This window comes from Eimeria tenella, genomic scaffold, assembly GCF_000499545.2.
Source record: "Eimeria tenella Houghton genomic scaffold, Eth_scaff43, whole genome shotgun sequence".
Taxonomy (NCBI): Eukaryota; Apicomplexa; class Conoidasida; order Eucoccidiorida; family Eimeriidae; genus Eimeria; species Eimeria tenella.
In genome coordinates, this window is record NW_013543362.1 from 18192 (window position 1) to 35228 (window position 17037).

At 48.9% G+C, this 17037-nt stretch overlaps 3 protein-coding genes across 3 annotated transcripts in view; 2 read left to right on the forward strand and 1 right to left on the reverse strand.

The window, feature by feature from the left end:
* ETH_00010460 (uncharacterized protein) overlaps nucleotides 1–280 on the forward strand; it is a gene marked incomplete at both ends in the record, with an annotated part of 1273 nt that extends 993 nt beyond the window's left edge. Inside the window, one exon of the mRNA XM_013376966.1 lies at nucleotides 8–280. Within this exon, the coding sequence (XP_013232420.1) occupies nucleotides 8–280 (273 nt within the window). The remainder of the gene's footprint in view (nucleotides 1–7) is intronic.
* Nucleotides 281–1230: 950 nt separating this feature from the next.
* On the reverse strand, nucleotides 1231–6652 carry ETH_00010465 (uncharacterized protein; the record flags this gene model as incomplete). Its single annotated transcript, XM_013376967.1, has 4 exons — nucleotides 1231–1497; nucleotides 2670–3216; nucleotides 3426–3633; nucleotides 5767–6652. 4 exons carry the CDS (start codon nucleotides 6650–6652, stop codon nucleotides 1231–1233), a joined length of 1908 nt encoding a protein of 635 aa, XP_013232421.1.
* A 2847-nt stretch (nucleotides 6653–9499) lies between these two features.
* Nucleotides 9500–12948, forward strand: ETH_00010470 (uncharacterized protein; the record flags this gene model as incomplete). Its single annotated transcript, XM_013376968.1, has 10 exons — nucleotides 9500–9774; nucleotides 10045–10147; nucleotides 10438–10507; nucleotides 10793–10936; nucleotides 11193–11288; nucleotides 11553–11650; nucleotides 11768–11865; nucleotides 12098–12186; nucleotides 12333–12400; nucleotides 12835–12948. The coding sequence occupies 10 exons, from the start codon at nucleotides 9500–9502 to the stop codon at nucleotides 12946–12948; spliced, it is 1155 nt and encodes a 384-aa protein (XP_013232422.1).
* Between the last annotated feature and the right edge of the window lie 4089 nt (nucleotides 12949–17037).

Genomic DNA, 17037 nt, shown 5'->3' on the forward strand with positions numbered 1-17037 from the left:
GCTGCAGGCCCACATGACGCTGCACTACTGCATGCAAAGCCCCACGCTGCAGCAGCAGCAGCAAATGGCGCAGCTGCTGCTGCCGCTGCTCAACGCCCACCGCAGCAGACTGCGTCTCAGTGCAGAAAAAGGAATTCCGATTCTCGCTCCTGATGAACATATTTTGATTTGGTTTTTCATGGAAATCTTCGCGAGAGAAAACAAACTTGTTGGAAAAGAAAGGCCCCTCAATCTCTGGCGTTTTCCAGAACCCGCGGGGGCCCTCAACATCCTCGACTGAGGCTAGGGTTTAGGGTTTAGGGTTTAGGGTTTGCGCTTGCGGGCTCCGCGCGGGCGCGCGCTCCGCGCATTCCGCGGCCGGACGCAGCTCCGCGGACCCCAAACCCCAAACCCTAAACCCTAAACCCTCTGCAGTAGTTCCTTTCTTTCTTCTTTTGCTGCTTCGCGCCGTTCAAATTTTCCATTTGTTGGCTTCCTGCGGGTGACAGGTTTGGGGTGTACGTACACCACACCTGCGCGCACCGCAGGTGTACGTACACCCCGCGGCGGCGCCGGGAGGCAGGTAGGCGGGGAATCGGAAACAGTTTGCGGACTTTTGCAATTTCAAATGATTATAATGATTTAATTGTGTCTCCAAATCCAAATGATTATAATGATTCAATTGTGTTTTAGTTCACTATCTGTGCGCGCCGCCGCGCCGCGCGGCGGTGCGGCCTCTCGGGTGTACGTACACCTCAGCGTGGCAGAGGCAAGGGAAACCTCACCAAATTTCGCGCCTCGTTTTGTCTCGCTTTGCATGTATATGAAATTCTTTTATTTTCTCCTTTTCAACTTTGCTTTGCCAAGCAACTGCTCCTTTTGGCTTTTCCATTTGTTCAAAAATAAAAATAAACAGAAGTCCCAGCTGCCCCACTGGGCTCACCCACACTTAGCAGTGGTGCATGCAAGTATAGCCGCGCATGCATTCATAGCCTCGAATGCATGCAAACAGCTCCGCATGCATGCATGCAAGCAGCTCCGCATGCATGCACAGAAACAGCTTTGCCTGCTTTGCATGCATGCGCCCATAGCCTTGCATGCATGCGCTCATAGCTTTGCACGCATACACCAGTAGTTCTGCATGCATACAGACTGGCATGCATGCAAAGAACGTCGCATATGCGCAAAGAACGCTGCATGCATGCATGCAGCAGCTCTGCATGCATGCACGCATGCATGCAACGGGGCTGGTCAAGCGGAGCGGGCCTTTGCGGGGCTTTGCTGCAGCCAGAGGGCCTGCTGTTTGTGCTGCGGGTTAGTTTTGGCGGGGAGTCCGAGGCAAAGAAGAAAAGACAAAGTGGCGAAAGTGGCAGCCAAGGCTGTGCAGCCACTGAGGCCCACGCTGGGATAAAGAAGAGTTAAAAGAAATGAAGACAGACACGCGCTGGCCGGCTTCGAGGTGTACGCCAGGGTGTACAGACAGCTGAACGTCGACGGCGTCGATATCTCCGCCACCACCTGACGAGGTGTACGTACACCGCAGCCCCATGCACTCGCGCCGCCTTCAGGCAGCAGCATTTACTTGTTTTATTTTAATTCGTTAAGCTGCAAATAAATGCTCTTTTGGATTTAAATGGCAATTGCAAATATACACAACGGTAGCACTCTCTTGCGCTGTGATTCAGGTGGGTTTCGGGACTTAGGGTTTAGGGTTTAGGGTTTAGGGTTTAGGGTTTAGGGGTGCTGCTTCTTCCTCAGTTCTGCCGAGCACTTGTCAATAAAATATCTTCAAATGGAACTTTTTATTTTTCTTTTTTTTAACTTCCCCTCTGTCTACAGATTGGCTCTGCTCGTGGCTCAAGACCCCAACTCATTCAATTTCCTTTCATTTATTTGTTTATTATTTACTGAGTTGTTATTTTAATTGAAGTTCTCTTTTATGATTTATTTATTTATTTATTATTTGCTGAATTTGGTTTTAATTGCTTTGATTAGAGGCACCCACCAAGGGAAGAGACACCAAAAGCCCTCCGACGCAAAAGTGGAAAAACAAAAGCCACAAACAAGTCGAAAAGAGCTGTCCATACACCACAGCGGTGCAGCAACCCAGCAGCAGCGTCAGACAAAACGAAAGTCCTTTCTGCATGCATACAGCAGCGGGGTGTACGTACACCTGAGACAACTGGGGTGTACGTACACCTGGAACACACCGAGTGGGGTGTACGTGCACCTGGAACACATGGGGTGTACGTACACCTGGAACACACGAGGTGTACGTACACCCGGAACACACCGAGTGTACGTACACCTGGAACACACACCAAGTCTACGTACACCTGGAACATATGGGGTGTACGTGCACCTGGAACACACGGGGTGTACGTACACCTGGAACGCACGAGGTGTATGCACATTTGGGACACAAAAGGTGTACGTACACTTGAGGCAAACGAGATGTACGTACACCTGGTGCACATGGGGTGTACGTACACCTGGGACACACGAGCTGTACGTACACCTGGGACACGTGGGGTGTACGTACACCTGGGACAATGGCCAGGGCCAAAGCAAGGAGATCCAAAAATGTAAATGCAGAAAAACCAAAGCTAGGCAGTTTGCAAACCCTAGCTAGCCACGAGCTCAATAAACTCCCTAAACCCTAAACCCTAAACCCTAAACCCTTTGCTTACTATTGCAGCAACCCCTCCCCAAATGTCAGATATCAGGCCCCAGCCAACGCGGCCTATGAGGCTGGCAACAGCAGCAAGACCCCCGCCCAGCGCAGTCATTCCAAGGTCAATAAGAGCTGCTGCTGCCCCCAGTTGCTGCTGCTGCTGCTGCTGCTGCAGGTGGTGCTGCAGGTGCTGCTGCAGCTGCTGCTGCAGGTGGTGGTGGGGGGGCGCTTGCTGCTGCTGCTGGCGTGCTGCAGCAAGTGCTGCTGCTTCGGGGTCATATGTGAGGTGGGGCCCCACAAGAGTTGCTGCTGTTGCTTCCCAGAAAACAGTGGTGAGGTGTACAGACAGCCCAAGCAGCACATACACCAGCCAAACGCTGAAGACACCTGAAGAGCTGCTGCCACTTTGGTGCTTCTCTGACTCACATAAGCCGCACCCCTGCTGCTGCTGCTGCTGCTGCTGCTGCTGCTGGGCGTGAAGTGCGGCCTCAGAACTGACCAGCACTCCGCCGAACTCCGCTGGCAGCTGCCCAGAGCTGCCTCTGCTGCGGTTGCTGCTGCTGCTGCAGCAGCCGCTGCAGCCGCTGCAGCCTGCTGCTGATGCAGAGGGCAGGTCCAGCAGCAGCGCAGCAGGAGCTAGCAGCAAGCAGCAGCAGCCCAATCCCAAAAAAAGGAAAGGAGTGCGAGAGACAGCCTCAGCATCTTCTAAATAACGTTCATATGGATGTGCTGGATAAGGCACAGCTGTAAACCCTAAACCCTTAGGGTTTACCAACGCGACCTGCAGCGCGCAGCAGCAGCAGCAGCAACAGCAGCAGCGGTGTTAGGGGCGGGTGAGGCAGCTGCAACGGCTGAAGCAAACGCAGCAGCTGCTGGAGGAATGGCAGGAGCAGCAGCAGCAGGAGCAATAGCAGCAAGAACAACAGCAGTGACAACAGCAACAGCAGCAGCAGCCGCATGACAGAGTGTGGGAGTGCGCCCTGCGGCAGACAACCGCAGCAGCAGCAGCAGCAGCAGCAATCACAGGACAAACAAAAGCAGCAGCAATTTCAGGATACGCAGAAGCAGCAGCAGCAGCAGCAGCTGCAGCTCCAAGGGTCACCTCGAGAGCAGCAAAAAGAAGGGGACTGGCGCTGATTCCCGAAAGAACAACAGCAGCAGCGAGTCCCCTGTGGTCAGGCCACGCACTGCAGCAGACACAAAGAGAAGCAAAGTAAACAAAGTTAGAGAAAACCTCAAACCCTAAACCCTAAACCCTAAACCCTAACGACGAACCCTAAGGGCACGCAGAGACAGGCGTTGGAGCTGCAGAGGAAGCAGAAAAAGAAATAAGATACACAAAAAGACGCAGCAGCAGCAGCAACGGACGCAGCAACAGCAGCAACACACGCAACAGCAGCAACCGCAGCAGCAGCAACAGCAGCAGCAGCAGCAAAACGGAGCGGGGCTCACAGCCCCCCAGAAGGGGTGAGCGCATCGGGCCATCAAAGAAAAATATAAACAACTCAAGGAGTAAAATAATGTGAAACAAATAAAATGAAATGAAATAAAATTAAAAAAACAAAGTAAATAAAATGGTGAAAAGACAAAAAGAGCAACGGGACTGTAAATCAGAAAAGAGAAGCTTCAAAGAAGCTTGAAGAAAAGATGAAAGAAAGAAAAAGAGACAGAAAACAGACAAAAAAAGATTAAAAAGAGATTGAAAATAAACAAAAATGAAACAAAAAGGAAACAAAAAAGAGAAAAAGTGAAACAAGAAAAAGACAAAGACAGGCCAAAGAGAAACAAAATAAAAAAGACAGAAGAGGAGACAAAAAGAGAAGAAAAATAAATAAAGAGGACAAAGAAAAGACAAAAAGAGACAAAACAGGAACCCAAAAGGGAGACTAAAAGAGCCAAAAGGAATTCAAAAAAGGATCAAAAAAGGGTGAATAAAAGAATTTGAAAAAAGATTCAAAAAGAGACAAAACAAGTCCAAAATAGAAGAAGAAAACTCGCCAAAAAGAGGCCCGAAAAAACCCCCAAAAAACCCAAAAAACCCCAAAAGTCTCAAAAGGAAAACAAAGACGAAAAACACTTATAAGAATTAAAAAAATAGGAGCATTAAAAAAGTATTAAACAGTAAAATAAAATAAAATGAAGAATAAAAAGAATAAAAAGAACTAAAGAAAAGAGAACCAAAAGAATAAAAAGAATGAAAGAAAAAAGAATGAAAAGAATAAAAGAATAAAAGAAAGAAGAGTAAAGGATAAAAAGAATAAAAGAGTAAAAGAATAGAAGAAACAGGAATAAAAGGAATAAAGGAATAGAATGAAGAATAGGAAGAATAAGGAGAATTAGAAGAATAAAAAAACAGATTAAACAACCAAATAACCTAAAAAAAGAACAAAAAAAATAAAAGGAATAACAGAAAAGGGAATAAAAGAGTAAAATAAAAAGAAGAAAAGGGTAAAATAAAAAGAACAAAAAGAATAAAACAAAAAGAACAAAAAGAAGAAAAGACCCACAGGGAGGCCGCAGCGAGGGGGCAGGGCCCCGCGAGTCCAACAGCAAATCCGGAAAAAGCTCCGCAAAAGAAAATGAGAAGAAAAAGTGAATTGCAAAAAAAGAAAGAAATGAAAAAAGAAGCTGAGGTGCACGTACACCCCAACAGGCTGCAGCGCCCCACACCCCACCGCCGCTGCGCCCGCAGCCCCCACGGCAAAGACACGCACAAAGCCCCCAGCGCTGCGCACACGCAAACCCTAAACCCTAAACCCTAAACCCTAAACCCTAAACCCTAAACCCCAGGCCCTGGGCCCTGGGCGCTGAGTGCTGCAGCAGAGCGAAGAGGGTTGCAGACAACAGCGCGAATTCGAAAGGGTGGAAACGCCAGGTGCCAAGGTGCATGCAAAGCCAGCCCCGCTAAACCCTAAACCCTAAACCCTAAACCCTAAACCCTAAACTCTAAACGCTGGCTGGAGACTCTCAAGGAGGTGAGGCGGCGGCAAAGCAGCAGACACCAAATAAAAATGAGGGACTTTGAGGCAGCAAAAAAGAAGCGAGCATATGTACGCGGAGGAGGGACGCCCTTAGGGTTTAGGGTTTAGGGTTTAGGGTTTAGGGTTTCGAACCCGCAGTGAATATCCATCCCAGCTCCGAGTGGCGTGTGCTGCTGCGCCCCTGGTGTCTCAGGTAAGAACTCAAGTAGGGTATAAGGAGTCCCAAGCTGTACATACACCCCAGCACCAAGTTCACCAGAAAGCCCCCCAGCAGCAGCAGCAGCCGCTGCTGCAGCGGCAGCAGCGCAGCGCAGCACGCATGCGCTGGCTCTTCAGGTGTACAGACACCTCCGCAGCAAGCCGCTGCGCCGCAGCGCGCTGCTGCAGCACGCCCACCGCAGCAGCTGCTGCTGCTGCTGCTGCTGCTGAGCGCACTGCAGCAAGCGCCTGGCGCGCAGCTTTCGCCATTGCCTTGCTGCTGCTGCGGCTGCTGCTGCTGAGTCTGGAGGTAGTAGCGGTACTGCTGTTGTTGTTGTTGTTGCTGCTGCTGCAGGGTCTGAAAGTTGTAGCGTTGTTGATGCTGCTGCTGCGGCGGTGGCTGGAGGTAGTACCGCTGTTGTTGTTCTTGCTGCTGCTGCTGCTGCTGCTGGATCTGCAGGTAGTAGCGTTGTTGCTGTTGTTGTTGCTGCTGCTGCTTCTGGGTCTGGAGGTAGTAGCGTCGTTGTTGCTGCTGCTGCTGCTGTTCTTGCCTTATTTGTTCCAGATGGCACTCAAGCTGCTGATGCTGCTGCTGAAGCTCCCATTGGAGCTGTTGTAGCTGCTGCTGCTGGAAGCTCTGATGCAGGTGCTGCTGCTGCTGGAGTCTTTGCTGCAGGTGCTGCGGCTGCTGCCGCTGTTGCTGTTCCTGCTGCTGCTGAAGTTTTTGCTGCTGCTGCTGCTGCTGCTGCTGCTGTTCCTGCTGCTGGGGCTGCGTATGCTCCCGCGCAAATGAGGGACTGGCTCTCGGCAGCGCCTGCATTGTATGGGGAGCAGCAGAGTTTAGGGTTTAGGGTTTTGGGCGCCTACGCGCAAACCCTAAACCCTAAACCCTTGACCCCAGAGCTGAAGCCGGCTGGCCGCCACTCTGCACATATAGCTGAGTGTTGCAGGATTTGAAAAACTCTAGCTCAGGGTTTCAGTTAGGGGCGCCCCTAACCCTTAACTGAGACTCTGACCTAGGGTTTAGGGTTTAGGGTTTAGGGTTTGAACGCGAGATCGTGCGCTCTCCAGCGTACAGACACCCGGCGGGCGGCTGACCGGCTCGTTACTTTCTCGAAGTTGGAATTTCTTATTTCACATAAAAAGAATTTCGGAAGAACTGGTGGAGCCGTTGTTGTTGCTGTTAAAGTTTAAAAGAGAGCAGATTCTGGGGTGTACAGACACTCGAAGTGTGGCAGGCGAAACCTGCTCGCAGCCCAGCGTTCCTTTGCGCTCCAGATTAGCGGAAACTTCATCAAATTACTAAATTCAAATTATAAATCAAATTTTCCTCCGATATATTACGAGGAAATGCACAAACCCAAACAAATAAAAGCAAGCCCCAACCCCGGGGGCCCCCTGGGGGCCCCCAGCAGGAGCACACAAAGGGGGCCTCTGGGGCCCCCAGTGGAGTTTCTGGGGGCCCCTTGAAAGAACTTAAAAGTTTTTTAATTTAGTTTCTTAATTTGGGGCCCCTCTTGCCTTTGTTGCACTTAGAGGAGTGTGAAATGGTTGAAACTTGAACAAGTGGCGAAACCTGAATGAGTTCCAAAGGAAGCCGATGTCGCTGAGTCAAAATGTGCGAATTTGAATTTAAATTTAGAATTAAATTAAATTGAATTAAAAGAGTTCATCTACCTCCTCCTTAAGTTTCCCCTTTCTTTCGTTGAGTGCTCTTAACTCCTTGTCATCGCTTGTCTTTGAGTTACTGCAGGGGTTGTCTTGCTGCTGCTGCTGCTGCTGCACATGCTGCTGCTGCTGCTGCTGCTGCTGCACTAGCGCTCTTCTACCTGCATCCATGCTGCAGCAAATTGCCCCTCTACTGGCTTGTTGGCTTTTAGACTTCCCTTGGCAGCTTTTAAGTTGAGAATTTCGTGGGCAAACCCTAAACCCTAGGGCTTAGGGTTTAGGGTTTAGGGTTTAGGGACCCTGTGGAGGGTTCAGGACCCCAAATGGCTTTCTTTTTTTGGCCAAATTGTTTTGTTTCTCGAACTCCTGCAGCCAACAACTTGGCAAAGAATTTCCCAATTTGAAAAGGACTTAAACATAGAAAAGATCTAGGCTTCTCTTGCTGGCTTTTCTGTTCACGTTTTTAAAAATTTCTTTCGAAAAATGAAATCTTTTTGAAATGTTTAAAAGACAGAAGATTCTTTTCAGAAGTGCCATTCAGAAGCATTTTAAAAATCAAAAATGAAGGGAAATGAAGAAATAAAAAAGCTAAAAGTGGCCAAAGAAAAAGCGGAAACTGGGACAGGGGGTGCATCTGGCTCGATACAATCTTTTGTCCAGTTGATTTAATTTAATTTATTTATTTGTTTTAAATTTAAATTTATTCATTTCACATTAGACCTTCAGCTTCCTTCGAAATTCATTTCCTTTGACTTATCAGACAAAATGGAACTTCTCGAGGACTCGGCCGTGCGAAGTCGCCATTCTCAGCTGTTCGTACACTGCGTAATCTTTAGAAATTCGAAAAAGAATTTACTTTTATTCCTTCCCAAAACTCTGCAGACTCGTTTTGTGGCCTCGTGGTAGAAAAAGTATTTATGTGTCTCATTAAATGTGTAAAAGGAGTAAAATTTGTCTCTCTTTGCATGCAAAATAGACAAAAAGGGAGACTTAATTGTTAGGGGTGCTTCGTTTGTCTTTTTCTTGGCCTGTGGCTGCATAATTTAACACTCAATATTGCAAGTCACCAGAGTGTCCACAAGCTGCATGCAGAGGAGCTAATAGCTGAACTCCGGGCTTTCTAGATCTCGAAAAAAATACACTTATTTTTATTTAGTTGAAATTTTAGTTAAAAATGGAGGCCAAAATGGTAAATACAACTTGTCTGTAGACGGAAAAAGAAGACACACGTTTCTCACGGCCATGCGGGAGCCCCTGGCTGCACGGGAAGCTGCAATTGTTGTTTCTAAAATTCTGGAAGGCTCAAAATGCGAAACTAATTATTAAAATAAATATAATTTGAAGTATTATTGAGTTTTTTTTTGAAATAAGTTCGAGTTGAGGCCCGGTGTAAGCACAGTGGAAACCCCTGGGGCTGCACGAGTGGGCGCGCGCGGCGGCTGTTGAGCGAATTCAACTTTATTTTGAATTAAAAATAAAAACGTTTCAGCAATTGAAATTAAACTTTGTTTTAATTGAGAGTCTAGGCAAGGCTTAGCGGAGCCTTCGCCGCCGCAGAGTCGGTAGTGGACCTGTGTTGCAGGGCCTCCCGGGCGCCTTCGCCCGGCGCACACCCCCTTGAACAAGAGGCATTATGCTGGGTAAATTCTTAATGAAGTGGAAATAATGAAGAAGAATGAATTTTGTTTGTTGTTTCATGTGTTTTTAGGAACTTGTTGCAGCACGGCTGCAACCAGGATTGGGGCTGGCTACGGCAGCAAATGTGTGCATGGTGCAGTGAATTGGCTGCGCCTGGGGATCGTGTCTACTTGAATACATTGACTTTAAGGAGCTTTTTAAAGGAAGGAATAGAAAACAAGTATGAAGCAGCAGTCGCTGCGGCGCGGGCCTCGGCTTTGCAAAATCTCCAAGACTTGGCAACTGGAACTCGTCACACCCATGGCTCTTGAGATCTAGTGCTCGGCGTTGATTTCAAGTTTCGCCTCTTCCGCGCCTCGCCATGGACAACTTGCCACTTCTTTTTGCATTTTTAACATCATGCTTTCTCTCGAGACAGATCCAGGGGGCTGAGATCGCCGCTGTTCCCCGGGAACCCACTTGTTCACTCCGAACAAACACCAGAGGCGTTCCGTTTCTGCAGCCCGGCGCGCCTACTTGCCTGTCTGCCGCTCCTGAAGCTCTAAACTTCAAACCTCCTTCGCATTCAAATTTTGCAACTTATTCCCCGGAAGATCGGCTGCTGCGCCTGCAGCAAGCCGTCGATGATCTGCTCAAGTGCGCAGTTCAGCTTCGTGCAACTAAAGCCCTTGCCTTGCCCCCGTCTTTCTTTTCCCAAACCTCCTTTGTCATTTCTTTTTGCGACTAAGACATTATGGACTCAACGAAGGAAAGCTGCGGCTGTCGGGCTCTGCGCTGCGGAGTTCTCTCCCGCTTTGAATCTGTCGCTGGCTCGGGAAAGCGGCGATCTCGGTGCAGCAAAGACTTTGAATGTTTTCTTTTTTATTTCCATCGAAACGCAAACAAAACTCATTTGTGTGTCCACAGGAAACTCGAAAACCAGAAAGCTCAGCCCGCAGCCTCCCCGCAGCTTCAAGAGCCCGCCGTGGGAAACGCCCATGATATTCTCTTCGCCGTGCGTCGGATCGAGGTGAGACTCGACAGCTAGTCACCAGCTAGCTAGCTAGCTAGCCAGCTAGCCAGCTAGCTAGCCATTTAGCCAGCTAGCTAGCCAGCTAGCCAGCTAGCTAGCCAGCTAGCCAGCTAGCTAGCTAGCTGGCCTGTGCGATCCGCACCTCTTGACCGCGCTGGCTAGCTGGTCAAAGGCAGGGGAGCTTTCAGAGCCCCTGCGTTGCATTTTCTCGAGTAAACAAAAGAACTTCGATGCTAAACTTCTGTATTTTTGTTTAATTTGAATTCTTTTTGTATTTTTCGTCTCAGTTCACAGCAGAGCCTTCTTTCATTGAACTCGTCTCGCTCACCCGGCGGCGAGATGAAGCCTTCTCGTTGGGTGAGGCTAATGAATTCAGTTCCACGGCGGCCCCCCTCGCCGTCTAGCTAGCTAGCTAGCTAGCCATCTTGTGGAGCAGCTAGCTGGGCTTTCTGTGGCCTTTCTGGCTAGCTCTGCCGGCTGCCCGACGGCTAGCTGGAGCGTGGCTCGTCAGAAGCTAGCTGTTCAGGTAGCTGTCCGGCTCGCTGTTCAGCTAGCTGTTCAGCTAGCTTCTCAGCTAGCTGTTCAGCTAGCTGTTCAGCTAGCTGCTGCGGCCTGCGCAGATTGACTTGTGTTTAACTGCAGCTCTGTCTTCGGTTCTTCTGGTGGTTTGCTCCCGCGAGGGTCTGCTGGAGGCGCGCAGTGTGTCCAACCCTGTGAGCTCAGTGGCTCTGAAAACGGCGCATGCAGCCCCAGTGTTGAGCCTTTCTGTCTTTCCCCAGGGTGACGGTGAGCATTGCTGCTGCTGCTGCTGCTGCTGTTGCTGCTGCTGCTTTTCGGGTGTCTGTACACTGCGGGGGCTCTGCAGGACTGGGCGACAGTGCGCACTGCTGCTGCTGTTGCTGCTGCTGCTGCTTTTCGGGTCTCTGTACACTGCTGGGGTTCTGCTGCGTGCGCCGTGGCAGCAGAACTGCGAGCTGCTGCTGCTGCTACGCTCGCCACCGCAACACAGCAGCAGCCTCTGCTGGTGTGCTACTGCCTGCAGTTTTCGCAGTTTTGACAACAGATGAAGATGGAATTGCTTTAATTCATATTCTGTCTGCAAAACGAAAAGAGCCATCGCCTGCTCTTGCACAACAGGGTCAGCCGCTGCTGCTGCTCTTTCTGCATTCCGCAGCCTCACACTCATGAGTACGAACATCTTCGAAAGTCCTTTTCTGCGACTTTTGGTGTGGGGCCGGAAATCCCTATGCAGTAAAATGGCTTAGTTTCAGGTTTTCTTTGGACTTGTGCAAATAAATAATTGCTTGGCTCCTGGCCTGCACGTGAAAACAGGAAATTTGAATAAAGTCTGGACCCTGTCTGCACAGCAAGATGTCTTGTGCTGAGGTGTACCTACACTCAGGCGGGGAGCCTCTGGGTGACCCCAAGTCAGAGCCTGTGTTGCGGCATTTATCATATGAGCCCTTAATTTTGTCTTTGGCGCAATCGGACGCTTTCCAGGTTCGAGTTTTGCAGTGGCTTTGTGTTCCTCTGCCTAATTTGTCTTCTTTTCCCGAAGTTTGCTATGAAAAACTCGAACAAGTCTTTCCCTTTTGGACACTGCTTTCCTGTCTTCAGGTTTCACCGGGGGGCCCCCGGCGACACAACTGCGCCATTGCCGCCACCATAAGTGGGGAAAGACTTGTCTTGGTTGGCGGCAGAGACGGCCGCCTCAGGTGAAAAAGCCTTTCCCAATTACGCAAAAGTCCCTTAAATGGACTTCTAGAGCACTTATTAGAAGTGGGGTATTACAGTGGTTTGCTGCTCCCAAGCTAGCTGCTCGAGGGTTTGCTGCAGCGGGTGCTACTTAATGGCAGCAGATGCCCAGGGCTGAGAACTTAGTGTTTAGGGTTTAGGGTTTAGGGTTTGGGGTCTTTGGGACTTACTGTTCAGTGTTTTCTCGCGCAGCGGCGCGCTAAAGGCGCAGCTGCAGGTGACCCAGGAGGAGGGAGGCATTCAGCAGCTGGTTCACATGGGCAGTTTTACAGTTTTTGCAAGTGAGGGGTTTTTGTCTTAACTTGCCATTCAGTGCAGCACAGCGCGAGGTGTCTACACACCTGATGTGTATTCTTTCTATTCAAAAACAGCGGCACCGCGAGCCGCCAGTTCTCTTCCTTTTCGCTTTTACCTGCTTCTGTCTTAGCCAAAAGCTGCGTTGGACACATCAACCCAACAGCTCCAAACCTCACTGGAAAAGTGTCCTGCATAGGAGTGAGCTAGAGCCGCCGAATAAACTCTAAAAAGCCCCTGTGGGGTTTTTTCTTGGCCAGCTTCACTTAAGCTACTGGGGGCACTTGTGGATTTGCTGCTCCTGGACCTTTGGGGCCCCTCGGGCTCATTTTTGAGTCCCAGTGGGGCCCACTCTGTTGTGTTCATGTCTGGTTTTCCCTGTGGGGCCCCTCTAGTCCATTAAGAATGGACTAGAGAGGCCCCACAGGCGAAACCCTGGTGTTGAAGGGGGGCCCTTGCGGCCTTTGTTGGAGTTTCATGGGCTTTTCTCTTGTCCTTTCTTTGTTTTTTTGACGTGACCTCGATCTCAGTAGCGTTTTTTTGCTGTGTGTCCACTCTGAATAGGGCTTCTTGTCCTAAGTGATCAAGGACTTGATAGTTCTCATTTACTTCTTTTGTTTTGCATTTATTCGCAGCTGGAATCCCCGATTGCTTCCGTCGCTCTTGACGGACGGAAGGCAGGCCGCGGCGCTGTTTCTCTTTGCGATGGGCAGATTCTTTACTTCGACATCAAAACTTGGACTTGTTAGTTTTCTTTCTTGTTTCTGTTTGTTTCTTTTCCTGCCTGCTGGAGCGCTAATGCATTGAGTTGTTAGCCTAGCGACTCGCCTCACTGCGTGCCCTTTTGTTGGGGTTATTTGCTTGTCTTTGCCCAACCGTCCACAGTTTTGCTTTTTTCTCTGCGCCTTGCAATTATCTTTACTTTCTCGTTAGGACTGATTTGTTTTTGAAAGGTTTCGTGCCTGCAGTTGCTCGTTTCATCTGTTATGTTTGTCGTTTGTTTGCCTTTTGTTCTCCCTTTTCTAACGTGCCTGCATGCTCAGTTGCTCAGCCTTCTATTTTATTGAATGCTGTGAGTGTTTGGGTTACTCTGCTGGTAAATAATTTCTCTCTGTTCCTGCTCGCTTATTTTAAATAGCCGCACTTCAGCCTCTGCATTCAAGTCCTCTGTTGCTGCCGCAGTGCTGCACAAGCTTCCTCGCCTACTAACGGGCCCTTCTAAACTGATTTTTGCCAAGGAAAAATTGCTTGCCAGCCCTGTATCCAGCAGTTTCTCTGCTGCAGCAGCAACGGCCCCGCATCAGGTGAAGTGAAGCTCGAAAAGTGACAAGCAGCAAACAGGGAAAAACAGAAAACGAGAGAGGTGCATGGTTTCGAAAAGGCTATTATGGGCTTCAAATGAGCTGGCATGCACAGTTTCAGGTATGCAGCATTCTGCTGTTTCATTTGCTGCTGCTGCAGAGAGGTGTGGCAGTCTATAACGTTGGCGCGGTGGACCGTCCAGACGCTGTTCGAGGGCCTGCAGTGTACTTTCTGTCTATGGAGAAGGTCAGGCAAGAACGGCCCTAGCAGTTGATTTCTTTTCGTTTGGGGCTGGTACCACTGCAGCTGCTGCTGCTGCTGCCCCTGCAGCAACTGAGTTTGGTGCTGGTGCTCCAGTACGGCTGCCAATAGTGCTGTTTCTGTGTTGAATGCTGCTGTCACTCCTGCAGCACCAGCGGCAGCAAGGGGGGTTGTTGATATGATTTGTTGCACCTTGGATATGTCTTTTTCTGGTCATATGCTGTTTTGACTGGAACCACTAAAAGTTTTACGAGGCAAATACACCAAAATGTTGGGCCTCTACCGATGTCAATTTGCACTCACTCTGTTCAATTCAAGAAAAAAGTATTCATGTGTATGGATATTTGAAAGTGATTGCTAAATGTGTGCGTGCTGGCGTGTGCAAGTTGGTGCATGCTACTAAAGGATGATGTTTGTTCATCTACTCTTCAAGCACAGTTTGTTGAATTTTCGCAAAAGCATCGTCAAATCACTGAGCTTTGGGTTCTTTATTTATAGATTACCTCCTTTGCGCTGCTGAGGCGAACTGGAGACACCAGCGTCTTGGCTTTCGGCGATTCAGGTAAGGAGAAGCAACTGATCCCGTAGCCGCGAAACCTAAATACTGAAACGTAATTCCTGAACTTGAACACCAGACGGTCGACCTGTGACACTTTTTCACTAGAGGAAATCACAATTGAATGGACAGCGGGAATAGAATAATGGGGGAGACACATTGAAAAGAACAGGAGAAATATACCGCAGCTCTAAGTTTGAGTTCAGGGATGTCTTTGCTGGTGTGCGCCAGTGAATGACTTTACAAGTGGCCGGTGCCTTCATTAAGTTCTTATTGAAGTGGTATTCAGTTTTTATCTTTAGGATTGAAGGGTGTATGCGGGGCGTGCAGAAGGGCAGTTTGTCAGAATTTTCGAGTGTCTGCATCATGATCCTCCAGCTTTGTCTGAAGAGTCATGGTCGCATCTGCGCCTTCCTATGTGAGCTCTAAACTTTGTTGCCGTAAACTTTGTTCCGTTTCACTTGTTTGCGTTTCGCTTTCTGTGTTTAGTTTTTCCTGTCCTATTGTGGCTTTGCGCTCGATGCCTGTGGTGCCTGTCGCGCTCTGACACTCATTTGTGTACTTTTCGTATGTGTATTTCTGTTTCCCTTCTCCTCTGCCTCCTCATTCCTCTGCTTGTGACTGCCTATTTTACAATCAAATTTCGCATTCGCCGTTTTCTCCCTCGTTCTCCTGCCACCTTTCCCGTTGCCCTCCGTCCCTGTTTCAAACGTCACTGAATTTTTTCTCTCATGTGATTGGTTGTGTTTCTGTCTTTGTCTTTCCACCCTTTCAGTATTCATCTGCCTACTAAAATATTCGACATTCTTAAGTGTCGTTTGAGCTTTCTGCTACTGTTTTTGCTGCGCAGCATGATACTGACAATCGTAGTGGCCGTGGTGGCCCAGCTGTATAGGATGCGAAAAGCAAAGAGAGGACGAGGGGAGCTTCCGCTAGAAGAAACACTTAGTGGGGTTAGCAGCAGACAGCAATATCAGCCGAGGCTCTGTAATATGTGGTCAAGCCGTGATGACTGGAGGTTCATAAGGCTGAGCTCTTGCTGCTTGGGTGAACACTTTTGCGGCTAAGTGCACCATGAATTCATGGATATTTAAAACTGCTATGTTGCGTGTAGGGGGAGTTGCAAGGTTTGTGGAATGAAAGGCTGCAGGCGGAGCGAAGAATGCTGCTACAGCAGCTGCAGCAACAGCAGCAGCTGCAGGAGCCAGGGGATATATGTAGAGAGCCTTCAAGGTGCGCAGAAAGTGAAGAAGTGTCAATGCGTGAACAATCTGCCTTATTCTAAAGCACATATAAAGAAAAGCAGATAATGCGCTACTGCATCTCTGGAAGCAGCAACAGAAGAAAAGAGAGCGATCGAGAAAGAAACAGAAGCCCAGCCAAAGACAAAAATAGGGGAGCAGCCAGGAACGCGAAGACATTGTCAAAAAGACAGGCAAAGGAGAAAACAGGACAGATGAGACCTGAACAGAAGCTTAAAAGGGGAAGCTAGTATTACCATGCACGATTGGGATTGTTGTTTAACGATCGCTTAACGTTAGGAGATAGGGAGAGGTGGAGAGATGGGGATACAAGCAGAAAGAAAAACCTATTTGTCATTCGCCGCTAATTTTTTCGTCCTTACTTAGGTGCATGCTGTGTAGTATCTAGCACTATCACTTTAAGGCTTTGCTGAGAGTGCGTATCACCGGCTAAGAGGGTTCTGCGCTTGCGTAGCGGGCCAGCTGTGGCTTGTTTTTCTCCTAGTGAGCTAGTTTGCTAGTTAACTGCAGACACATCTTAGCTAGAAAGGTTTGTATTCAGCAGTTACTTGAAACAAATTGCACATTTCGAGCAAGTGATTTTCGCAGAGTAATTGTAGAGATACGAGCGAACACAGCGAGCTTCCCAACAAGGTCTCACATGCTCGTACATACCGGAAACGGGATCTACTCCCGCAAGTAGTATAATTATAAGGCACAGTGCAAACTATGCGAACACGTGCACGCTAGTGCGAGAATGCATTTAGCTCAAAAGATTTGGAGAGGGAAGGTAAATGCCGTGCAGACACAAAAAATTAGCTATGCAGAGGCACCTAATGTGCCAAGCCTGAGTGTGGTAAATGGGAGTCCTAGTGACCACACGTGCAAGGTGTATTCATTTCAGTGTGCCTTGTCCAGTCACTGAGGAAACACCCATTCATGGAGACATGTTTTGAATCTTTGCTCCCAGAAGCGCAACAATCTTCAAACTCATGCGGGGACACGCTGTAGCTATGAGCCTTTATTTCTGACTGTGCTGCGAGACGCATCCAAATGCTCGTGTGACAGCCTGAATCTGTGTCTTCACGCTCTATTTCCACCTACCAAAAGCGATGTTAGCAGCCTTTTTGGGTACTCTCCAGTCCATCCCAGTTTGCAGAAATCCTTAACAAAGAAGAGCGCTTCTGGGGCGCAGCACCAAGTATGCTGCAGAATTTCGCGTAGGCTTTATGTGCACCCCGCAGCAGGGCTGAGGCTGTGTCAGACATACACCGAAACGACTCCGCCAATGTGCACTAAGAGTTTAAGTACAGAAGCCGATACGCATAGGTAGGTCATGAAAGCATCAAACAGTCCGCTTTCAGACTTGCACCTCAAGTTGATGGGCTTGAAGTAGAGAGCTTCGTTAGGCTTGAGCTTCCCTGGCACAAGGCCCCGATGCTATCCCACGAGCTGGAGCGTGTTATGAAGTGCGCTTT